The following is a 26,465-nucleotide window of genomic DNA, read 5'->3' as shown; positions in this document are numbered from 1 at the left end:
TCAAAATAATGGTCATAGATATTTGGTGTCATATTAAAAAATATTGAAAAGCAACTATTAGACAGATTTGACGTATTTAATTCGATGGCCGGCATTTTAACATATTAACCAAAACGGAAAGTCCAATAAACGTCAAAATAATGGTCATAGAAGTTTGGCGCCATACTAATAAATGTTCTAACGGTCCTTTGTAATACGCCTGTATCCCTTTTATTCCCAACGGACATAATATTTTTTTTTACAAAATGTATGAAAAATCGAGATTTTTAAAATCCAATTAAAGCCAAACTAATGGTCATACACGTTTGGTGTCATAGTAAAAAATGTTCACAGCAATGTACTCGAAAGGTTCGACACATTTTTTTTCTCTGGCCGGCACTTTCGAATTTGGGCCGGCCAAAGTATGGAGAGCCGATGATCTCCTTTGGCGCCTATCCTTAAACTTTTTGTTTTTTATTTCAATACTGTGACTTTGGGACGTCTGAAAAAAGGTTTTTTTTCTAAAACGTATGGATACTTCGCCCACAGAAGCCGCCCAAGTTGTGGCATTGCTGGATTCTGGCCTTAGTCAGCGTGTTGTGGCTGCAAGACTGCATCTAAGCCTGTCATCTGTTCATAGAGTCTATAAACGTTATCGGGAGACTGGTTTGTTCACGCGCCGTTCAGGATCTGGCAGGAATCGGGTCACTTCTGAGCGAGATGATCGATTTATTGTAACAACTTCTTTAAGAAATCGACGCCTTAACGCTTTTCAACTGCAGCAGCGGCTTCGTGTTGTACGAAGGGTGGCTGTAAGTGACTCTACAATTAGAAGAAGGTTGAAGGATCGTGGACTGGTACCGCATAAGCCAGCAAATGGGCCGAAATTAACTGCAGACCATCGAAGAGCGCGCCTTAACTTTGCACGTGAGCACCTAAATTGGTCATACCTACAGTGGAGCAAAGTTCTCTTTTCTGATGAGTGTAAAATTATGCTGTATGGTAACGACGGAAGGAACAAGGTCTACAGAAGAGACGGAGAACGCTATGCACAATGCTGCATTGAAGAAAAGGTCAGCTATGGTGGCGGTTCGTGGACGGTTTGGGGAGGAATCAGCGCCGACGGTAAGACAGAGCTTGCTTTCGTGTCTGGGCCACGTCTGCCTGCACTAAACTGTCATCGGTACGTCGAAGAGTGTCTCGAGCCTCATGTGATGCCCTATGCACATTTTATTGGCAACGGCTTCATATTCATGCACGACAATGCTAGGGCTCACACCGCGGGCGTCGTACGAGATTATCTTAACGAAGTCGATATCTCTATTATGGAATGGCCAGCAAGAAGCCCGGACATGAATCCCATTGAACATCTGTGGGATGAATTAAAGAGACGAATTCGAGCAAGAGATCCTGCCCCAGAAACACTTAGCCAGCTGCAAGATGCAATCCAAGAGGAATGGGACAATATACCACAGCATGTGATCGTGACTCTCATCCGATCGATGAAGAACCGTATGGAAGCAGTAATTAGAGCTCGGGGAGGGAATACAAGTTATTAAATAAACGTTTTTTAGCTTATTTTTTCATTTACGTGTGTTGTTTTATCCATTTCCTTTATACTCCATACGGAATAAAAATGACTCATTTAACAAAATACGAAACCTATGAAAAATTCATTTAAATTTATAACATTAACATTAAGATTTGATAAGCTCATAAACTATTAAACGACATTTAACATTTATTCCTAAATGTACACATTTTTCTGATAATCCTGACAAAACGTAAACTTGCAAGGTGTTTCGATTTTTTTGATGAGAAGTGTATTTCAATGCTACGTTCACCAAAATATAGATGGCGTTGTACAGTTTTAACGTCATAATAATTAAGTACCTATTTTCTAATTACTCGGGTACATAAATTATTCCAAAATGCAATTAATGACAGAAGCAATAAAAATGATTGTGGCTTGATATTTGAATCACGTTAGGTATAAAATTATGTTGCTACCTATATTGCTTCTCTTTATTTTGATCAGAATAATTTAAAATAAAATTAGATGGTGTGTACAGGAATCAGCACCATAGTCTCCAATATCGAAATGGGTCGCGATTAGTTTAAGTTTGTTATAGCAAACACATTTTCTTTGTGATAGAGCAACAAATTAACTATTTTTCCACATTTCATGATTCTTAGTCTATGGGATATTTGCCATAGAGGTTTTTCTTGCTACTTCTTTTCCCCGGCTATACAGATTGTGAGAAGCTGCAGTAGTTTTAGGCGGATGAGACGTTCGTTATGTAAAAAAATACGATTCAAAGTGTAACTATGTTAATACTGACATAGAATAATACTACGTGTAGAACGGCAACTCTCCGCTCCCCACCGGCGGCTGAGCTATGTTTACCTCATCCCCCCTCGAACACAGTTTAGATTTGAATCGTATGATGTCAGACGTCACACACACAGATGCGCGTGTACGATAATGTCAATGTGTAGCGTCTGTGTAAAACGAGGTTGTTTGTATGAACTGTCCGGGGTGTGCTGAATAAAGATATTTTTGAATTTGAAATGTATAAATAAAGGCGAAATAAGATTGGCTGTTTCTTTAGATTGCGTAGATTTGGAAGCATCTTTTTTACAGCTTCAATGGACCGTATGCATAAGTATTCCATGTTATTTCAACTTGATATCTCCAAAGTGTCTTGACAGACGGACGGATGGACAACACAGTTATCCTATAAGGGTTACATATTTCCTTAACTGACGTAATATACGATCCCGACGACCCGATTACTCTAGCCATAGAGGCAGCCAATCAGCTCGCGACACCAAACACTTCAGGACCCCGATACCGACCCCGTCGGCGTGGTCGAAGATTTCCCTCAATAATCGCTTATCGCTATCGACCCACTAGGGTCGATTAATTCTTTCAAATATTTTTCCTCTCAGGCGACGCCCTGAACCGAGGTTCGCGCCCAACTGGGCACCCTCAGGCCTGTTGTCTTAAACGTTGTACCAGGTGAGAGCCTTCAGCGCTCCTCATTTGTCCGGCCAAGTAGTTAATGCCATCTGCGGCAAATCTACAATAAGTCACATCAAAAAAAGGAACCCTTAAAATTACTAAATCACGTTACAGAATAACCCTCGTTTATCTACCACACGTAATAGATTATGTTACTTGCTACAACTACCATAACATATCTGTCAATATAACAATGTTATGATAACAATTTTTGTTACATTTCATGACATCGTACACATTCGTACTATCATTGTATTTTGGTAATGCAATCATGGTAAGTACAGTCATCACGAGCAATATGATGTATCCACTTTAGAACCCTGTCGCACTATCATGTTTGACATTTAATGAGACTTACAGTTTAATTTGTCAAACAGTTAATGTGACATGGTTTCAAAGTGTAGGCATATTAGTACTCATGACCGTACCTGAAACTATAGTAACTTGAAGTACTTATTTTCATCATCACCAGCCCATTAACGTCCCCACTGCTGGGGCACGGGCCTTCCCTATGGATGGATAAGGGGATAGGGGGAAGTACTTATTTTATTATATTACTTTTTTTTATCTGTATACTATATTATCATTGCGATCAGAACAATCTTTGTATGTGTATCTCAAGTGTATAGTCGATATTTTCCTTAGATAAAAAGTAAAATAATATAACATGGTATAACGCCTGTCGAGGAGCTCGGTGGCGCAGCGGTTAACGCGCTGGGTCTGCGATTGTTGAAGTAAAGCAACTTTCGCAAAGGCCGGTCATAGGATGGGTGACCACAAAAAAAGTTTTCATCTCGAGCTCCTCCGTGCTTCGGAAGGCACGTTAAGCCGTTGGTCCCGGCTGCATCAGCAGTCGTTAATAACCATCAATCCGCACTGGGCCCGCGTGATGGTTTAAGGCCCGATCTCCCTATCCATCTATAGGGAAGGCCCGTGCCCCAGCAGTGGGGACGTTAATGGGCTGATGATAACGCCTGTCTCCCCGAGGGGGTAAGCAAGGGTGTGTAGTATATTGTCGAATAAAATCAATATGACTTTTAATCTAACATCCCACCATAGAACGACCTTCACCGAGCTAGTTAATGGATGAAAAGTACTGGACCACAGAGGGTTGGCGTCAGAAACCCTGGACCAAGTGCGATATTGTATGTTTGGAGACTATCAATGATCAATAACTTTTTTATTCAAGAGCCACGCTCTTGTCGGTGCAGCATTTTCCATGCTACTAATTGGTACCTACATTAAATTATCTAGTACCTCAACGAACAGTGAATAAACATAAAACGAATCTTGGTCTTCAAGCCTCGTTAACCAGAACTTTTAAAGAATACAACTCTTTTTGTAACAAAATCTTAGATCTTGATGTGTTCCATGATCCGCTGAATATATATGTATATATGAGAAAAATTTTAGATTATTTAAAGCTCAACAGATATTAATTACTTACTTATATTTTACTTTTTTTACATGTAAAGAGATTAAATCTCTTTAAATAATCTCCTTGAAATTGCCGCTGGCTGTAACGCAATAATTGTTTTGTTTTTTTTTTTTCAAGTGTCAAAGTTGACATCTGACACTTGATTATTTTAAGTTACGTAGACTAATTTGTATTTTATATAATATTTCTAACTGGCTTAAAAATAAGCATAAATGTCGTTTCTTTGATTACAGGTATGTTCTTAGTTAGCATGTTTAATTATTAAGTGTATTTTATTATGATAACATTATAGTAAAGAAATAAAATTCTTTGATTACAGAGCAACACATAATCTTATTATATTAGCCAAAATCCATATAAATCTTATAAAACGACATATTTATATACAAAAGTCGCTTAGAAATGGAGAAATTACGATTTGAATTTACATTACTGCCATCAGAAGATCGAAAATCAAATATTTTGTGCATAACCTCAATCACTACAAGTGAGAACAAAATATATGCTATACCGCTGGAACTTCAAGCTGCTGCTTATCATAAAGAAATAACAAAAACAACTGCTTATGCTAAAATTAAAAACAGTTTGGCAAAAAGACATCAGATAAGAAGAGTTTGGATAACAATGACGGAAGAACTAAGTAAGATTTATATGGATGAAGACGGTAATTTACAGTTTGGAAATCAGTATTTAGAAGAACTGGACCATCAAGAAAAAATTGCTGTCTCACATCAAGAAGGAACGAGTACATTAGAAAAGTTATTAGAGAAATTTATGGAAAAAACACAGGAAAGTAAACATCAAAGCTTAAAACATATTGCAGAAAAGTTTGTAATTGAAAAATTTACAAGCAAAAATTCAAATGCAAACCTGTGGATCGATACTTTTGAAAAAGAATGTGAACGTTTCGAAGTAACAACAGATGAGAAGAAGATTGAGATATTGAGATTATTTATGGACAAGAGTTGTGCAGACTGGTACAGTTCCATGCTAATAAGATTTACAATGAATGCAGAATGGTCAATGTGGAAAGCAAAATTTTGTGAAACATTTACAAACAAAGGATGGAACCCAGTAACATATGCACTATTATTTAAATATAAAGATGGATCATTGTTGGATTATGCTATAAGGAAAGAAAAACTTTTACTGGATATGAGAAGAACAATAGATACTGGTACCTTGGTGGATCTTATTGCAACTGGTTTACCAGAATTTATACTAAATAAGATTAATAGAGAAGCAATTAAAGACACCATTGATTTATTCAATGAGGTAAGCAAGTATGAAAACATGATAAATAAACAGAGTTATGTTGTAAAAAGAAGGTATGGATATGCCAGCCAAAGCCAAAATCTAGCAGAGAAAATTGAGGAGAAAAAAGCATGTAAAATATGTGAGAAACTTAACAAAGGCACACGTTATCATCCTGAAGCTATATGTTGGTTTAAAACAAGAGAAAATGAAAAGATGAAAAAGAACTTCATTAAACACGTAAACAATTCGGTGATAGAAGCGGAATTAAATGAAACTGAACAAAAAAACGAATAATAACACCATTAATTAAAATCAAACTGCTATTAGAAGATAAATTAGAAATATATGGAATTTACGATTCAGGCTCAAACGTTTCTCTCATAAATTCCAAGTTATTGAAATTAAAACGAACAGAAAATAATTTAAACATAGCGGATTTAGTAACGATTAATGGTGTTAAAAAGACAAGTGGTTTGACGAAATTAAAAATAAAAATATTTGAGGTAGAAGAAACAGTTGATGTATATATTATCGAAGAACAAAATTTCAAATATGATTTTTTGATAGGATTGGACATGATAAAAATGTTTAAACTGACCCAAAATGAAGACTTAAAAATTACCCAGAAACAGTACCAAAAGGACCAAAACGAAAACGAAGCGGAAGAAAAACATACGAAAATAGAAACAGTACATACAGAAATTAAAAATCTGGAAAATAAAAACAAGTCAATAAAGGAGTACAGAATAAATTTTAATGAACATTTTAAAGAAGAAGATTTTGAAATAAAAATAAGACATTTAAATGGACATCAAAAAGCAGAAATAGATACGCTGGTTAACAAATATAAAACAGTGTTTGCAAAACATAAATATGACGTGGGCACAGTGAATGGATATGAAGCGAGGATAGATTTAATGGTTGACAAATATTGCAGTAAGAGACCGTACAGGTGTACTATGGAAGATAAAAAAGAGATAGAAGAACAAGTAGCAAAATTACTAGACCATCAGTTGATAGAAGAATCCTGTAGTCCATTTGCAGCACCAGTCACTTTGGCTTTTAAAAAAGAAGATAACAGAAAATCTCGATTATGTATAGACTTCAGAAACTTGAATAAAATAGTAGTTCCTCAAGCGCAACCATTCCCTTTAATTGAAGACCTAATGACGAAAACCAGAAAATGCAAATACTTTTCAACTTTGGATATAAATTCAGCATTTTGGTCTATTCCCTTAAGAATAGAAGATAGACAAAAGACAGGATTCGTAACACAAGAAGGGCACTTTCAATGGACTTGTCTGCCTTTTGGACTTAAAACTTCACCGGCAATTTTTCAAAGGATATTAAGCAATATATTGAGAAAGTATAAACTTACTAATTTTGCCGTGAATTATATTGATGACATTCTTATATTTTCAAGAACGTTTGAAGAACACATTGAGCATTTAACAAGGTTGCTAGAAGCCATCAAAGTAGAAGGTTTTAGATTGAAATTCACGAAATGCACATTTGCAACAAATTTAGTAAAATATCTAGGGCATATAATTCAAAATAATACAGTTCAACCATTAAAAGATAATTTGATTTCAATAAAAAAATTCCCAGTTCCGAAAACACAGAAGAATGTTAGACAATTTCTAGGAAAAATCAACTTCTATCATGAGTACATACCAAAGAGTGCAATAATTTTAGATCCATTGCATAATTTACTCAGGAAAAATCAAAAATTCATTTGGTCTGATGAATGTCAAAAAGCATTTGAAATGATAAAAAGCTTGTTGTGCTCCCAACCAATCCTAGAAATTTATGATCCTGATTTACCAATTAATATTTATACAGATGCCTCTATAGAAGGAATTGGAGCCATCTTGAAACAAACACAGACAGACGGAAAAGAAAAACCTGTGGCATATTTTTCAAAAAAATTAAATGAGACCCAAAAAAAGAAAAAAGCAATATACTTGGAATGTATAGCTATTAAAGAAGCGGTAAAATACTGGCAATACTGGTTAATTGGTAAATCATTTACAGTATATTCTGACCACAAACCATTGGAAAATATGAACCTAAAATCAAGAAGCGATGAAGAACTGGGTGATCTAACTTACTATTTATCACAATACGATTTTAAGATAAAATATGCACCAGGACAACAAAATTTAGAAGCAGATTGCCTAAGCAGGAACCCAGTATTGGAATCAAATGAAAATACTGATGAACAATTAAAAGTTGTTAATATAATAAAACTGGAAGACATTATAAAAGATCAAAATGAAAACGAAGAAATACAGAGAAATAAAAACAAATTAATAAGAAGACACAATTTATACTTTAAAAATTACAAAAATAAAGAAAAAATAATCTTATCAGAAACATTTAGCAAAAAAATAATAAAAACTATACATGAAGATTTATGTCATATTGGCATTAGACAAATGCAGAAGACGATTAGTCCGTTCTATACATCAGAATGTTTGATAAAAAATATAAAAAAAGTTTGTAGAAACTGTGAAACTTGTATAAAAAACAAATCTAGAGGACATCACAAATATGGTCTAATGTCCTATCTCGGTCCAGCTACAAAACCTTGGGATATTATCTCTATAGATACAATTGGAGGTTTCGGAGGTTCAAGATCAACAAAGAAATATTTACATTTATTGGTAGACCACTTTACTAGATACGCATTTATATTAACATCTAAGACACAAAATGCAGATGATTTTATAAAGTTGGTTAAAAACATAATAGACACGGAAGGCGCAGACATTGGAATGGTTCTGACAGATCAATACCCAGGGATTAATTCGAAGGAATTCAAAAAATTCTTGAGTCAAAAGCATATACCAATTATATTTACAGCAGTAAATGCACCATTCTCAAATGGATTGAATGAGAGGCTAAATCAAACTATAGTGAACAAAATAAGATGCAAAGTAAATGAGACAGGAAAAAAGAAGGCCTGGACAAAAATAGCTCAAGAGTGTGTAAAGGTTTATAACCAAACAATTCACACATCTACTGGTTTTTCACCAGGATATCTTTTATATGGTACAGATGACACGGTTTTACCAAAAGAACTAAAACAGGAAAAAATACTCAATAATTGGATCACAGACAGAAAAACAGCACTTATAAGATCAATTAGAACACACAATTACAACAAAACACTATTTGACAAAAACAGAAAATGCTACGAATTTAATATAGGAGATATGGTATATGTGGAAAATGGAAACAAGCTAAATAGAAGGAAATTAGATGAACTCAAAATTGGTCCCTATGAGATAATGGAAAAAATTTCAAACACAATATACAGAATAAACACAGGTCACAAGAAGACGGAATCAAATCTTTTCCATGTTACAAAACTTATTCCAGTCCCAGCATCAGAAGGACTTCAAGATGAAATAAATATATTGGAAGAAAATTAAAATGTAAATTTTCTTCTCCTTAAGGGGGGAGATGTAAAGAGATTAAATCTCTTTAAATAATCTCCTTGAAATTGCCGCTGGCTGTAACGCAATAATTGTTTTGTTTTTTTTTTTCAAGTGTCAAAGTTGACATCTGACACTTGATTATTTTAAGTTACGTAGACTAATTTGTATTTTATATAATATTTCTAACTGGCTTAAAAATAAGCATAAATGTCGTTTCTTTGATTACAGGTATGTTCTTAGTTAGCATGTTTAATTATTAAGTGTATTTTGTTATGATAACATTATAGTAAAGAAATAAAATTCTTTGATTACAGAGCAACACATAATCTTATTATATTAGCCAAAATCCATATAAATCTTATATACATATACTTATATCTTTCTAATTTCTAATTTTTAAGTTTGATGTGTAATTTTAATTTTACTTTATTTTTAAATACTTAAGTACCCTTAATTGTATAAGTTATATACGCCGTAATTGTCATATATATTAGTCACAATACCGTAACCTTATAAATGTAAAATATTTTAATATATGTGATGTGGTTGTACTTTATAAATAAATAAATAAACATAAAGAAAGTGGCCAGACATTCTGACGTTTTGTCCCGCCAAGTAGTTAATGCCATCTTGCGGCAAATCTAAAATAAGTCAAAAACGTCAAAAAAAAAATTCTGACGTCAGGTGGTCTGGACCACATCTTTTTCACATAGTTTGAGACAATTATTTATCTTAAATATATTTCAAATTTTATCGCGTCTCAGGAAATAGTTACAGATGAATGAAGTTCTTGTAGTTCGTTGTAACTTTGTTCGATGTTTTAATGTAAATTGCGGTTTACGATTTATGACGTATTAAAACGAAACTACTTAATAAATCTCGTTCAAACCAATTTTCGGTGGAAGTTTGCACAGTAATGTATAATATATCATAATATCTTTTGTAGTTTTATAATAATTATATAATTGGGGAGTTTCCTAGATCAAAGATAAATTATGAAAATCTGATTACTAAATAAAGACAGATCTAAAGGCGACAAAAACGTTTTGTTTTATCTATTTAAATTATTTACAAATTTTAATGAAAAATCGAATAAGAGCGACACTTTGTCACGTTTTTCTATGACGTCACAGGTTGCTACTTCATACAAAATCCATAGCAATTTCGTGATTTGACGTTTAGTAAAAAGTAACTGATTTGACTAGTTGGAAACTCACCAGGGCTCATGAAGTCTGTCATGAGTCTGCTATTGATCTCACCGAAAGATAATGTTAAATAAAAGATAAAAATAGACTGATCAAACTTTTTATTGCCTTAAAACGTTACAAATCCAAAGAAAACAAGACAAATACTTTAAAAACTATCCGTGGTATTGTAAGAGTTGCCGTGTAGGTCAGTTGCAGCTAAAATAAAATAAAAGAATTATTTTTTTACAGCGTTATAATTAAAAGTGATATGTTTTTGGTTTTCAAAATGTATTTTTTCCTGTTAAATGCTTGTTTGGCTATTGCAATTCTGGCTATTATGTCTTGTGTGCATCTAGACATACATATCACATATCATTACATATCATTAAAAATAAGGAAACGGTTTATTAAATCATATATTTGGAGCATTGCACTCTATGGAAGTGAAACGTGGACTATGACACAGAGAGACAGAGAGAGATTGGAAGCGTTTGAGATGTGGTGTTGGCGAAGGATGGAGGGTATAAGCTGGACTGAAATGGTGTCAAATGAAAAAGTGCTGGGAAGAGTTGAAGAAAAGAGAACCATATTGAAGACTATAGAGAACCGGAGAGGAAATATGATTGGCCACCTGATACGACACGATTCATTTATAACAAACATTATAGAAGGAAAAATTGAAGGGAAGAGAGGAAGGGGTAGACCTAGGATAACATTTATGAAACAAATAAAAGAGAAGGTGCAGGTCGTGTCGTATCGGGAGGTGAAGGTTTTGGCGGGAAGAAGAGAGGAATGGCGGTTACTCCACCGACAAGAGCGCAGCTCTTAAATAGAGAGAGAGAGAGAGAATTAAAAGTGTTCAGTCTTTAAATAAATAAAATAAAATAAATAAATAAATAAATAATTTATTCATGTACAACAGTTACAAATTTTTGATATGGCATTTTATTACAGGTTGTACTTAATTCTAACATAAAGTTGGACCATCGGTCAATTCCTAAACTAGGTGTAAACCTGTACAATAGGATTCGATGATGTTCCTTTCTTTATGTAGTATGTAGACAGTATTCGCTGCGTTTATTGGTTAAAGCCCACGAAAGCCCTGTTGTCTTAAATTTCGTACCGGGTGAGAACCCTCACCGCTGCCAAGTAGTTTATACCATCTGCGGCAAATCTACAATAAGTTGTCAATGTTTCTGCCGTACAGTCATGAGCAATATCATGTACCCACTTTAGAACCCTGTCGCACTATCATATTTGACATTTAATGGATCACTTACAGCTATGCACATTATAACATTTAGTTAAGACATAATTAAACAAAGTAAAACATTACTTATGTGTATGCTACAAGTGATCACAACATTCAACACAAAAAGACAACATCTAGTCAGTTGAAACTAACTTCATAGCAGCTAAAATCTCACTATTAATAACAGTAATATATCATATTATTGCACTAGTTGGTACAAAAAACAAATAAACTATACTAATTTAACTAATTTTTAATGGAGATAATGTCTCGTTAGCTTGCTCTTGAGAGCTCGCTGCGAATCGAAAAATATATCCAGTTGAAGAGATTTCGCGTTCAAATCGTTATAGGATGCACAAACTCTCGATAAGGGATGATGTAATTTGTCAAAATGTTAATGTATGGTTTCAAAGTGTATACATATTAGCACTCGTGAACACGAAAGTAATATTATTACGCTTACCATCGTATTGGCGTGTCAGCATGTTCACTTCTCCCACCTACAAACATAAAAAAATAGGTCTCTTCTTCTATCGTGTGGATTGTGAGATGAATTACCAACCCCATCAACCCTGGTGTCAGGATTATTACTGAGCCGCCATAGGCCCCTGACATGAGTCATATAACGACTACGTACTTACATCAGTAAGTAATAACCGGGACCAACGGCTTAACGTGCCTTCCGAAGCACGGATCTTTTTACTTTTTGGACAATCAGCCTGTAATGTCCTAACCAAACTAGGGATCACAAAGTAATTTTTGTGATTTGTCCCCACCGGGATTCGAACCCGGGACCTCCGGATCATGAGCACAACGCTCAACTACTGGACCACGGAGACCGTAAAAAAAAGGTAAAGGACTTCTTTAATACTGAAAAGAAAATTCCACATGTTGTCATTTGACTACTAGTGACTCTAGACCATTCCAACGAACCATGAACTTCATCAAGTTTATGTTTGTACAATGATTAATACCTAGCAGATTATTGATAAATCCACTGAATGCGATTTTATGACTTTGAATTCATATTTGAATCATAGATAATTAAATGATACTGGTTTCCAGGATTTGTGCCCGGTTAATGACCATAAACTCTCCCCATATTACATGGGACATTTCCATTTTTTTCCAGGGTTGATGAGGTTGTTAATCCACCTCACAACCCACACGATAGAAAAAGATGGGACATCTTAGCTGGCTAGAAGTGGGTGTACATAATATACTATACGCCGCTGCGTACCTGCCCCTTGGGAATACAGGCGTAAACACAGGGCGTGATGCTAGATTATGTGTTGTAATGTTATGATAAAAATTACAAATAATTATATACAGGGTACCTTCACATCCAGAGTCGGAGCATCGTGTGATTTCTCAGATAATTGGGACCTTTTCTGCCTTACACCGACCCTGAAACAACAAACAAGAAATTTCAGCCACAATGCGGGTATAACTGTTTCACCCGACGTGGGGGTGTCAGCTGAGCACCCTCAACTTGATTATAACAATCAATTCTGCGTGCAAGTCAATATCAATCAATAATTATGTAAGGAAATAAATTTATTACCACGACTGCCCTCGCGGCACAGGGACCGCGTCGCGCGCGGCTCGAATTATATCGAGAGCTTTGACCAATAGCCGTACGACGTCTATGTAGATAGCATTCGCTGCGTCTATGGTCGTAACACTCGATATGATTCGCGGCGCGCGCGCGGCGCGGCGAACTTGTTAACCATTACTCCACCGAGTCCTCCTGTCCATGCGAAATTCTTTTCGATCTATGTATCTTCATTAACACGGTTAACACGCTCGTCCCGGCTTGACAGCAGCTGCGGGTTCAAGTCTCGTCTGAATCTGATTTCGGTTTATTTCTTTTTCTTTTTTCCATAATGTTACGTACCTATGCTTTTTATGGTGTCCTGATGAGGTCTTCAGATTTTTTGTTTCTGCCGTCCACACGTGCTCCCTAGCCATCTGAAAATAACAACAACGTAAATGTTGTTACTACTATTAAGCATTAGTACATTATAGCATAATAATCTTATGATGTTACTACTTACTGATGTAAATAAGTAGTCGTTACTTGAGCCATGTGAGGGGCCTTGGCGGGTCAATAGTAACCCTGACACCAGGGTTGATGAGGTTGGTACTACACCTCACAACCCACACGATAGAAGAAGAGAACTCAGAATCATGGACGATGTCCCCCTCAGTAAGTATTCGTTACGATGTCACTAATTAAAAATTCATCAAACGTCTCATCCGCCTAAAATTACTGCAGCTTCTCTCAACCTGTATAGCCGAGGAAAACTAGCTGAAAAACTAATCTTAAAAAAAACTAAACTTAATCTACTTATAAATTATATAGCTGCAAGTAATAAGTTGCTTTACCATTTTCCTAGGCGAATAACATTCCACCAATCTCTTCGCTTTGTGATCTGAAATAAAACCAGAAAAATATTATAACCCAAACTAACGTCATAAGAAAACCTAATAACAAATAGGGCCATGGTATAAGAAAACCAGGTATGCTCAAAAGTGACAGCTAACATTTCAAGGTTAGCCCAGCAGATGTCATCCCACCGTGCGTTGTCATTTTGTAAAAAATCAATTACCCACGGCCAATGTTTTTATATTTTCTTTGCAAGAAAATTTTGAACTTTTAGTAAAAGATTTACTTACAGTTTTAATGATTTATTATATTTTCAATAATAAAATTTACCTCCTTGGAATGTTGGAGATACCAATTTAATGGTAACACAGTGGTAATACTTACGTCATCAAAGAACTAGCAATGGCGGGTTGTCAATCATAGGATTGAGCATACCTACCGGGTCTGCATGAAAACCTATAAATATATTTAGCGCTTCGACCAAAGCCGTTTGACGTGCATCTACGTAGATAGCATTCGTATCGTTTATTGGTCCAAGCGCTCGATATAATTCGCGCCGCGCGCGCCGCGGTTGTCATGCAGACCCGGCTGGTCTTCTTATACAATGAATAGGGCAATTTTATAAACACGCTTTTTTTATTTGTTAATTATTGTAAACTTACTTCTCCTTCCACTACGGCGATTGACAGAACGCTTCTTGTCTTCTTGACGCTGAAAGAGTAAAAAAAATATCTACATAATATCCTCAGCGCTCCCCATTTATCCTGCCAAGTAGTTAATACCATCTGCGGCAAATCTACAATAAGTCACATTAAAAAAATGTATACTAGAAAACCACTATGGCTGTCTTCCTTACCTGCATGGTATTAATAGACAGCACATGCGGCGCATAAACTTTCGATGAGAAAAGTTCGTTGTAATACTTTTGAGACTGAAAAAAAGAAAAGAAAGTTCAACCCTAATTTTAAGTTCCCATGCTGTTTTGGGAGCGAATAAAAAACTAGTGTAAGGTCAATTTTAATCGAATAAAATGTTTACGAGTCATTGCAACACTGGCCTAAATTAAAAATACGAAAAAAGAAAAAATGATTGAAGGCGGGAGATTGTTTTTTGTTTTGGCGGACGGGGATTTTGGTTGGAGTTTAGAGGGACGTAGATGCAATTTTGATTGGTTATAAAATTATATTTATTATATTATTTATATTATTATTTTATATTTATTATATTATTTTATTAATTATATTATTAGGAGCACGGTGGCGCAGCGGTAAACGCGCTCGGTCTGCGATTGTTGAAGTTAAGCAACTTTCGCAAAGGCCGGTCATAGGATGGGTGACCACAAAATAAAAAAAGTTTTCATCTCGAGCTCCTCCGTGCTTCGGAAGGCACGTTAAGCCGTTGGTCCCGGCTGCATTAGCAGTCGTCAATAACCATCAATCCGCACTGGGCCCGCGTGATGGTTTAAGGCCCGATCTCCTTATCCATCCATAGGGAAGGCGCGTGCCCCAGCAGTGGGGACGTTAATGGGCTGAGGATGATGATGATAAAATTATAAATTGTACTATTTGATTTATAAAAGTAAAGGAAAATTAAAGAAGGTGAGTTTTATTATCAACACATTCAGCTGCTTGGTTGGTTTTCCCTTCGCGGGTTGGTAGGTGAGACAAGTCGCTTCTGTAAAAAACTGGACCTGTCAAGTCATCAGGCAAGGTAATCAGAACCTGTGATAAAACGGGATAATGCTAGGGAGATGATGATGATGACATATACACATTTATATTTTTCACGTATTTTTATTTGTATTAATCGAAGTAATCACCAATGCAATCAATGCTTCTTTGCCAACGCAATGGCAGTTTATTGAAATCAGATTTAAATTCTTAAGACCGAATGTTCTTTTAATATCCAATCCCCATTGTTCAACTATTGTGTCTGGAAATCTCGGAATTACGAGGTTAATCAACAATTATTACATACCTCGAGAAGATACCGAGATGGAGACAGTATGTCCTTCTTTACTGTAAATAAACAGAAGAATGATTAATGTAATGTTTAATTATATATTTGTTATTTGTTTTATATTTGTTACTGTGGTGTCCCTTTATAATAAACGTTTCTTTCTTTCTTTCTTTCTAATGACGGGTTTAAAAAAAGAGGCAGACCCCTAAAGATATGCCTTGACGATCTCTTTGCCTATGATTGACAATTGGCTGGAGACCGCTAAAGGTGAAGTGGTGAAGCCTTTGCCAAGCAACTGGACAATATTGGCTAATAAGATAAAGAAGAAGAAGATAAGTCCATCAAACCAGCTTTATTTTTACATTGTTCTTACAGAGTCTCATATCCCCATTTAAACGCGGTAAGAACCCGTTATAATGTGCTTTAATTAGTTAGCTTTTTTTTGACGTGACTTATTGTAGAATTGCCGCAGACGGCATTAACTACTTGGCCGGACAAATGGGGAGCGCTGAAGGCTCTCACCCGGTACAACGTTTAAGACAACAGGCCTGAGGGTGCCCAGTTGGGCGCGAACCTCGGCTCAGGGCGTCGTCTGAGAGGAAAAATTTTTGAAATAATTAATCGACCCACATAAGCGCTGAATGAGGGAAATCGTCGACCACGCCGGCGGGGTCGGTATCGGGGTCCTGAAGTGTTTGGAGTCGCGAGCTGATTGGCTGCCTCTATGGCTAGAGTAATCGGGTCGTCGGGATAAATCAAACCAGCAATACTATTGGCGTGATATTATTTTCGATGTTTGTATTTGGAATTTCGTTTTCGAACTTTGCACAGAGGAAATGTAGGTACTTAGAAACAAATGAAATTAACGAAGGTGGAGTAAGGGGATTGGAATGTGGTTTCCGAACATACATTTTGTGATGTGTATGTCGCAGTCGGATTGTATAATCCGAGTACGACATTACGGCTAGCTGTTTTCAAAAACAGGGCCTTTTTGTAATGCGGCGGTTCAACGGTTAGCTGTATTGAATGCGGCTAAGTAAAAAACCGCCGAAACGTATTCGTCGCCATACGTCATTCAACTCGGCTAGCCGTAATGTAATAAAGCGAGGAATTAGCCGCCTCTTTGTCAGTTTTTAGTTCCGATTCTTAACACTCATGGCGCCGCCTGTCATAACTACTACAATGGAGTTGGATGCAGAAAGTGTTACACGTGAGTTAAATAAAGGAAACGTGTTAAATATGTCGGTAAAAAGTGAATTTAAGAACAATTTTCAAGTGAATTTTCACTTTCAAGTGAAAATTTAAGTAGTAGTACAATGCGGCTAAACGTGTACCGCTTTATTGGAGAACGTAACGCAATGACAATACGACTAATCGTTGAACCGCCGCATTACAAAACGACCCTGTTTTTGAAAACAGCTAGCCGTAATGTAATACAGCGGATTATACAATCCGACTGCGACATGTATATAGGCTATTTGTGTTATTCTCTTTGAAAGAAGCAATAGTTACGCGTAGGTATGATTTGCGCCCGGCTCTTAAACTTGACCGTTCTGCCTTCAGTGGAGACACCCACGTGGCGCGTCCTAGGCGACCGTTGTGGCACCAACTCGGGACACCCTCCTCGCCTAGCCAGCATTATCGCTGAAATAAGAATCAGAATCATTTATTCAACAGATACAAATATACTTTATTATAATTAACATACATACATACATAAACCCACGCCTATTTCCCACCGGGGTAAGCAGAGACTATAGAATTCCATTTGCTTCTAACTAGTCAAATCAGTTACTTGTTACTTAACGTCAAAACACGAAATTAGAAAAAAAAGTCATAGAAAAACGTGATAAAATGTCGGACTTATTATTACATTTTTCTTGATTAAAATTCATAAATAAGTTAAATAGAAAAAAGAAAATGTTTGTCGTTACTTTTACATCTGCCTTTATTTAGTAATCAGAATTTCATAATTTATCTTAAACCTAGTACACGACCCAATTACCATGAGTATGAATTTGTACAAGACGCCCCTAACATCTATATTAACAAAGAATGGTACATGAGTCATCAAACAATATAACTAGAGGAACACATTTAAAGATTCATACTCACATTTATCTTTCCTCTCCAGTATGGGACTCCACCAATCACTAGTCACGGTGCTGACGTCACACACCTTCTGCGTGTCAGTCGCTGTGGACCTGTCACGATACAATATTAAATCAATTAACAATTTATTCCAGCCCTCGCGGCACGGCAACCTTGCCGCGCGCAACGCGATATATACCGAGGGTTTCGAGTTTCTACCGATAGCCACACGACGTCTATCCACGTAGATACTCGTAGCATTCGCTACGTCTATTAGTGGAAGTTCTCGATATAATTAAAGCCGCGGCGCGGCGGTGCGGTTGCTATGCAGATCCTGCTGGTTATTAAGAAAGTCAAAAAAAGGAAAGACTGCATTCGACTTTGAGTTTGAATGATTATAGATAATCTAAGGGTAGTTTCCCACTAGTCAAATCAGTTACTTTAAAACACGAAATGACTATGAAATTTTTATGAAAAAACAACATGTGACGTCATAGAAAAACGTGACAAAATGTCGCACTTATTATTACAATTCATAAATAAGTTAATTAGAAAAAAGAAAAACGATTTTTTATGACCTTTAGATCTGTCTTATTTAGTAATCGGAATTTCATAAAATTCAAAAAAAAAGTGTTTTTTTTTTAATTATTTTTAGTTTCATACTTTTGTGACGGAAAATTCCACTTGATATTAACTCAGAATCATGGTCTGAATCTACCACCTAAGTATTCGTTACCATACCACTAACACCCTATGCATTTGCTATAAAAACTAAGTTACCTGTTAGACTTAGTAACCACGGTAACTCGCAGTTTATTCTTCTTCTTCGGCATTTCATCGTATCTGATCGTTGCCATGCTACAAACTGTGGTGTCAGTTTTGGTACCATCATCACTTCTTATGGACGATATGCTGTGGATGGAGTCCATACTGGTCCCAGTGTCGCTCTTAGAGCATAAACTTAAACCTGCAATTCAAACTTCTACTCAAAACTTCTTTACAGTACTTAAGAAATGTATATTTTGAAAGTCAAATTTTTAGATGAATATCGTCTCATCCATCTAAAACTACTACAGATTCTAAATCTGTATAGCTTGTAAGTAGCTGCAAGAAAAACCTAGGCACAGGCCCTAAGCGTTCTTAAAAATTGTGGTACTTATATACAATTTCAGTAACTTGGTCCCGGGTTCGAATACTGGTGGGGATATAATCACAAAAAATACTTTGTGAGCTCTAGTTTGGTTAGGACATTACAGGCTGATCACCTAATTGTCCGAAAGTAAAATGATCCGCGTTTCAGAAGGCACGTTAAGCCGTTGGTCCCGGTTACTAATTACTGATGTAAGCGAGTTATCTTTACCTGAGTTGTGTTAAGGGCCTTTGGGGGCTCAATAATAACCCTGACACCAGGGTTAATGAAGTTGGCAATTCCCTAAGCATTTCGGTTTTCGATTGTAAGTTGAATTCCAACTGAAGGTATGATTTCTACAAACTTACGTGGTATTCCTGATTTCAACTTTTTCGAACATGTCGGTATATAAAGATCTGGAAAAAATATGTCTTAAAATTATATTTCTGTATGAACAGACGACTTTGTTCGTACACATACATAAACTCACGCCTATTTCCCACCGGGGTAAGCAGAGACTATAGAATTCCATTTGTTTCGATCCTGACACACTTCTCTTGCTTCCTCCACATTCATCAATCGCTTCAAACACTCACGCCGGTTCAGAGTAGATCGTAGTAATCTTTTTCTAACGACATCTCCAATTTGGTCAATGTAAGTCCTTCTCGGTCTTTCTTTGTTCGTCATTATTAATTTCAAATCTTTCAGTTCCTTTCTTTGTAAAAAAAACGTTTTCTCTCTCAAACACGATCTAGAAACTTCCTCGGTACCTACCAGCTTTATGTCGATACCTTTACCACACCTCGGACTTCATACAAACCTCCCTCTTACCTCGTTTTACACAGACACTACACATTGACGTTATCGTACACGCGCATCTGTGTGTAACGTCTGACGCCATATGATTGAAGAGTAAAGTAAGACCGACGGGGGGTGTGGTAAATCTAACTCAGACGCTGGTGGGGAGCGGAGAGTTGCCGTTCTATACGTAATATTATTCCTTATTCTATGTCTTTATAGTGCAAAATACTTTTTATTCTATCTAATAGTGTGACTAGATTAATTTATCTGTCTTCAAAGCAGCGGGGACAACACGGGTTGCGCTATCGCACGTAGCGCGATAAATACCGCGAATTACGACCCATAGACGTAGTCAATGTAATCTAGGTAGATCCTAGTTGAAACTTTTAATGGTTAAAATAAAATGTAATTACCTGGTGGTGGAGCATGGTGTTTTCTTGGTGTAAGCTGACATTGCGTTGCTGAAGTTTGTAATGCTGAAATCATAAACAAATTTATTTTATAGTACTTATGCAATATTTTTACGCAAGAATTGTGGCTAAAATAAAGTGTCTTTAAGAACCATGAATACATAATGTTAGTGGCATCGTAACGAAAACTTTGAGGGATGATTCAGACCATGATTCTGAGTTGATATCAAGTGGAATTTTCCGTCGCAAAAAACGTCGCAAACGGAAAATAATTTAAAAAGACACAAACATTTTCATGGATTTTCCGACGGAAAATTCCACTTGATATTAACTCACAATCATGGTCTGAATCATCCTCAATATTCATTACGATGCCACTAACATCACAAGAAAATAAAATATCTAGAAGAACCATTAATATATTTATCTGTTGTTAGTATTATCCATAATAATTAAAGTAAACTTATTAGAAAACAAACAACACGACAAAAATCAAAATAAATACTTACCATCCATCTGCAAAAAGCTGTGATGTCCGGCGCATTTTGAAGAATCTGTGAAAACATGAAATTAAGTAAACTCAATTATTCAAAGAATATGGTTTGTTCACCTATGTGATTGGCGTCGATAGAGAAGAATAGAAGAAGCCATTCCATAATTTATTGATAAGATTTAACATTCGTATTCATTCATTTATTCTTATAACAATAGTGTGGGGAACTGTTACAATTTAAGAATACTCAACAGTAGCGACACCTCATGGGAAAAATAAGCAGCTTTTATCCTCATCACTACATAGTATAAAATAAAGTCGTTTTTTCTGTCCCTTTATCTCTATGTACGCTTAAATCTTTAAAACTACGCAACGGATTTTGATGCGGTTTCAGATAGAGTGATTCAAGGGGAAGGTTCATTATGTATAATAACATCCATTTATTATATATTTAAATTGGTCATACCTACAGTGGAGCAAAGTTCTCTTTTCTGATGAGTGTAAAATTATGCTGTATGGTAACGACGGAAGGAACAAGGTCTACAGAAGAAACGGAGAACGCTATGCACAATGCTGCATTGAAGAAAAGGTCAGCTATGGTGGCGGTTCGTGGACGGTTTGGGGAGGAATCAGCGCCGACGGTAAGATAGAGCTTGCTTTCGTATCTGGGCCACGTCTGCCTGCACTAAACTGTCATCGGTACGTCGAAGAGTGTCTCGAGCCTCATGTGATGCCCTATGCACATTTTATTGGCAACGGCTTCATATTCATGCACGACAATGCTAGGGCTCACACCGCGGGCGTCGTACGAGATTATCTTTACGAAGTCGATATCTCTATTATGGAATGGCCAGCAAGAAGCCCGGACATGAATCCCATTGAACATCTGTGGGATGAATTAAAGAGACGAATTCGAGCAAGAGATCCTGCCCCAGAAACACTTAGCCAGCTGCAAGATGCAATCCAAGAGGAATGGGACAATATACCACAGCATGTGATCGTGACTCTCATCCGATCGATGAAGAACCGTATGGAAGCAGTAATTAGAGCTCGGGGAGGGAATACAAGTTATTAAATAAACGTTTTTTAGCTTTTTTTTTTTCATTTACGTGTGTTGTTTTATCCATTTCCTTTATACTCCATACGGAATAAAAATGACTCATTTAACAAAATACGAAACCTATGAAAAATTCATTTAAAGGAGATCATCGGATTTCGGCCCAGAAGTCAAAGTGCCGGCCAAAAAATAATTTTGCTATATTCCGTTAGACCTTATCCGTCTGAGTATTTATTACTATGGCACCAAAGCTGTAGGGTCCATATCTTCGGTTTTATTCGAATTAAAAGAACTGTATTTTTCATACATTTTTGGTGAAAATGTAAAGTGCCGGCCAAGTAACAATAATGGTATATATCCTTAGAACTTATCCATCTGAGCATTTATTACTATGGCACCAAAGCCGTAGCGTCAATATTTCTGTTTTTATTCGAATTAAAAAATAAACTTGTATTTTTCATACATTTTGGTGAAAATGTGAAGTGCCGGCCAAGAAACAATATTGGTATATCCCGTTAAAACTTATCCCTTTGACCATTTATTATTATGGCACCAAACGTCTATGACCATTATTTTGGCTTTTATTGGACTTTACGTTTTAGTTTCTAAGTGAAAAGTTCCGGTCAGCAAAAACACATGTCAAAACTATCGAGAAGATACCTGTAAACATTATTTACTATGACAATAAACGTGTATGACCATTAGTTTGGCTGTTGTTGGATTTTTAAAATATCGATTCTTGATTTATTTTGTTATAAAATAAAATATGACAGGCACGTTATTTAAAGGATCGTCAGAATGTTTATTGCTATGACATTAAACGTCTATGACCACTATTTTGAACTCAATTAGATTTCTAGAAAATCTGGAGTTTTCATAGATACCTACACTTTGGCGAAAAAAGTTTTATCTGGCGATAATGCAGGTAAAGGCGTAATATCGTGGTCGTCTTTGGACACATTTTTATTAATCAAAAATAGGTTTTCGTTTGACTACTATCTCACTCACCTGATGGTGATACACGCTTTAGAAGCTTATTTTTTTAAGAAAAGTGAGGTACGATGCTATGTCGGCCGAGTAGCACCAGGACATTCTGATCGGCATACATGCAAAGTACAACTGCCCGACTCCTGTCTTCTCTAACAGCTACTTCAGACGTCATGCCAAAATACGAGTTTCGTCACTAGATGGCAAGCTTATCTTTGGAGGGTGGTAACTATCTACGGTCAAGATGAATCAATACCATAATTCGACCTAAACTTAGGCCGTAACGTTGAGTCGAATGCAAAAACTACAGCCAACCTCATATCTAAAATCAGATAGTAATAATTTAGAAGTTCACCTAACAACACACAAAACAAAAACACAAAGTATTTATCTGACTAATAACTAGTCATAGGGAAAGCTCTGCTTATTGTCATTGTTAAAATGTATATAAAAAAAGATTTTTTTAAAAAGTCTAATAAAAGCCAAAGTCGATATTTGGTAATATAGTAAAAAAAAATACGTTTCAAGTCGTTTACCAAAAGATTTGACTTATTTTGTTTCGCTGGCTGACATTTTCCCATTTAAACCAAAACGGAAAGAGAGACGAATAAAAGTCAAAATAATGGTCAAAAATGTTTTGCGCCAGATTATTAAATGTTCTAAAGGTCCTTTGTAATCCGCCGTACCGCAAGTTTTGCCTAAAGCACTTTATTTTTAAACAAAACAAAAAAGAAATCAAGATTTTTAAAATACAATAAAAGGCAAACTAATGGTCATAGACGTTTGGCGATATAGAAAAAAATGTTAACAGGCATCTACTCGATACTCTCAACATGGTATTTTTGGTGGTCGGCACTTTTCACATTTGAACTAAAACGTAAATTCCAATAAAAGTATTTGGTGTCACATTAAAAAATATTGAGAAGCAACTATTAGACAGATTTGACGTATTTAATCCGATGGCCGGCATTTTAAAATATTAACCAAAACGGAAAGTCCAATAAACGTCAAAATAATGGTCATAGAAGTTTGGCGCCATACTAATAAATGTTCTAACGGTCCTTTGTAATACGCCTGTATCCATTTTATTCCCAACGGACATAATATTTTTTTTTACAAAATGTATGAAAAATCGAGATTTTTAAAATCCAATTAAAGCCAAACTAATGGTCATACACGTTTGGTGTCATAGTAAAAAATGTTCAAAGCAATGTACTCGAAAGGTTTGACACATTTTTTTTCTCTGGCCGGCACTTTCGAATTTGGGCCGGCCAAAGTATGGAGAGCCGATGATCTCCTTTAGAACATTAACATTAAGATTTGATAAGCTCATATTACTCACTATTAAACGACATTTAACATTTATTCCTAAATGTACACATTTTTCTGATAATCCTGACAAAACGTAAACTTGCAAGGTGTTTCGATTTTTTTGATGAGAAGTGTATATATTTATGTCCTGTATACATGTGGTTGTGCAATAAAGTATTATTGATTGATTGATTTATGTACCATAGAGGTGTTTTATGTACCATATATCATACAGTGATTTCTTGGCAAAGAAGCTTCCAAACTATCGGGATAGACTGAAACATTATGTCGTGCGGCCTCTAGCTGATAGAAGGAAGCAACTGGACCTCGTGTTCTTGCACAAACTATTTAACGGTTCTATTGATTCCCCACATCTTTTATCAAAATTTAAAATAAGTACTCCGCTGAGACTTCGTAGGAAAAAAGCCTACTTCTTCTTTGTAACTCCACCATCTAGAACAGGGTCAATATGCTACTATTTCCAGGTTGTGTAGATTGTATAATATGTTGGCCAGATATCATGATCTTGACATTACTATGCCCTTAAATGCATATAAAAATATTGCACTGGCTGCTTTTTGTTAAATTATGTCTATTTTTTATTTTTTAATATAGTTTATATCTTGTTTTTCTTGTTCACTTGATTGTGCATGCTGTGACTACTTGTAATTGAGCTAGCTCTTAATCTTTTTTTATTGTCTGTAACTTTGCATGTGCAGAGTGTAGCTTGTTAGTTGTCCATAATAAATAAATAAATAAATTGAAGAAATATATCTCAAAATCTTACGTTTATTACAATCCCTGCACGATGTGGCGTTGTCTTTCCGGAGTTCCCGCCGGCCAGCTTTGTAGTGCATGGTGCTGGCGTCTTTGCAGGACTTGGTTTTGGTCAGGCTCTTGGTCTTGTGGAAGGTACTGACGTTTCTGATGCAACTCATGAACTGAGTGGCACAAGTGCAGGTCTTGTTCACTGCGTCTACTTCCACGTCTGAAAATAATTCTACAATGTGTACTCAGTGCTAAGTGTCCACAATAACTTATTAAATCTACCAACGTAATTTATTATACGTAACAAGTATTTTTATGATATAAAAATACATAACATAAACATAAACAGCCTATATACGTCCCACTGCTGGGCACAGGCCTCCCCTCAATCAACCGGAGGGGGTATGGAGCATACTCCACCACGCTGCTCCAATGCGGGTTGGTGGGTGTTATAAAAATAGTGTATGTTTAGTGTTGAAATGTGTTATAAAGGTGTTTACAGCCTGCAAAACATATGTACTTAAGTGTCATTTATCTGTTTATTCTAGGCTAGTACTAGATCTAAACTATTTATTTACCTTAATTTCTATAATAAAGATATTTTTAAACAAAACAAACAAACGTCTGAATGGGAAATCAAGAATAAAAGACCGGACAAGTACGAATCGGAATCGCGCACGGTTCCGTACCATTGACTAGGTAACCAGTAGGTGCATTTTCATATCGCCTACCTGTTGCCAATATTGATATCGAGCAAAACAAGGGCAATAAATTCAAAAAGAAAACATTTTTGTCACCTTTAGATCTGTCTTTATATATATTCATATTCATTTTATTCCTTGTAACAACTTTACATTGTGTTGGAAATTGGAAATAAAAAATAAATAAAAACAAGCTTAAACTACATTACAATCTAAAACAACAGTGGGACTATAACTTACTTACAATATAAGTACCTAACAAACTATTACAACAAACACATACAATATCAAAATAAAAATATCTTACACTTTAAATCTAATTTTTATTTAGTAATCAGAATTTCATAATTTATCTTTGACCTAACTAGTCAAATCAGTGTGTATATCAGGATCGCCGGTGTATTTCTCAGATTAGCCTAAATATATTGCAGTTATTTGGTACCTTCCGTGTACTTTACCGTACCTCTCCTAAAAATCTGTGTACCTACGTCCATACAATGATATTTTGAATATTACTGTTGACGACAGGTCGACATGGCAATCGGGGCATGAGGTGAGCCGCGGAGGCGGGGTCGCCCCGCACACCCGCACAGTCCCCGCGGCGTCTTAGTCTTAGTGTCGCACGAGTCCGTATCGACCGCGTTTATCGATTATAATCTCGCTCACATAATTTATTGAATTAGAAATTAACATTAACACAAAAGAAAAACAATAGATTTAAAAGAAATCTAATCTAAATATTTATGGTCAATCAAAATTATAAATATAGCAAGTATATTTTACATATA

At 35.9% G+C, this 26,465-nt stretch overlaps 1 protein-coding gene across 1 annotated transcript in view; it reads right to left on the bottom strand.

The window, feature by feature from the left end:
- Positions 1-11,988: 11,988 nt before the first annotated feature.
- Positions 11,989-26,465, bottom strand: part of LOC126376935 (uncharacterized) — a 227,877-nt gene continuing 213,400 nt past the window's right edge. The window contains exons 9-22 of the mRNA XM_050024483.1: positions 24,996-25,196; positions 20,870-20,914; positions 20,364-20,426; positions 19,518-19,565; positions 18,801-18,987; positions 18,045-18,133; positions 17,442-17,573; positions 15,948-15,988; positions 14,827-14,901; positions 14,633-14,681; positions 13,970-14,016; positions 13,479-13,552; positions 12,919-12,988; positions 11,989-12,081 (exon numbers count right to left, since the gene is read on the bottom strand). Coding sequence (XP_049880440.1) covers positions 11,989-12,081; positions 12,919-12,988; positions 13,479-13,552; positions 13,970-14,016; positions 14,633-14,681; positions 14,827-14,901; positions 15,948-15,988; positions 17,442-17,573; positions 18,045-18,133; positions 18,801-18,987; positions 19,518-19,565; positions 20,364-20,426; positions 20,870-20,914; positions 24,996-25,196 — 1,214 coding nt within the window. The remainder of the gene's footprint in view (positions 12,082-12,918; positions 12,989-13,478; positions 13,553-13,969; positions 14,017-14,632; positions 14,682-14,826; positions 14,902-15,947; positions 15,989-17,441; positions 17,574-18,044; positions 18,134-18,800; positions 18,988-19,517; positions 19,566-20,363; positions 20,427-20,869; positions 20,915-24,995; positions 25,197-26,465) is intronic.

The sequence above is a fragment of the Pectinophora gossypiella genome, chromosome 22 (assembly GCF_024362695.1).
Source record: "Pectinophora gossypiella chromosome 22, ilPecGoss1.1, whole genome shotgun sequence".
NCBI lineage: Eukaryota > Metazoa > Arthropoda > Insecta > Lepidoptera > Gelechiidae > Pectinophora > Pectinophora gossypiella.
This window is presented reverse-complemented; position numbering and strand designations above follow the sequence as displayed.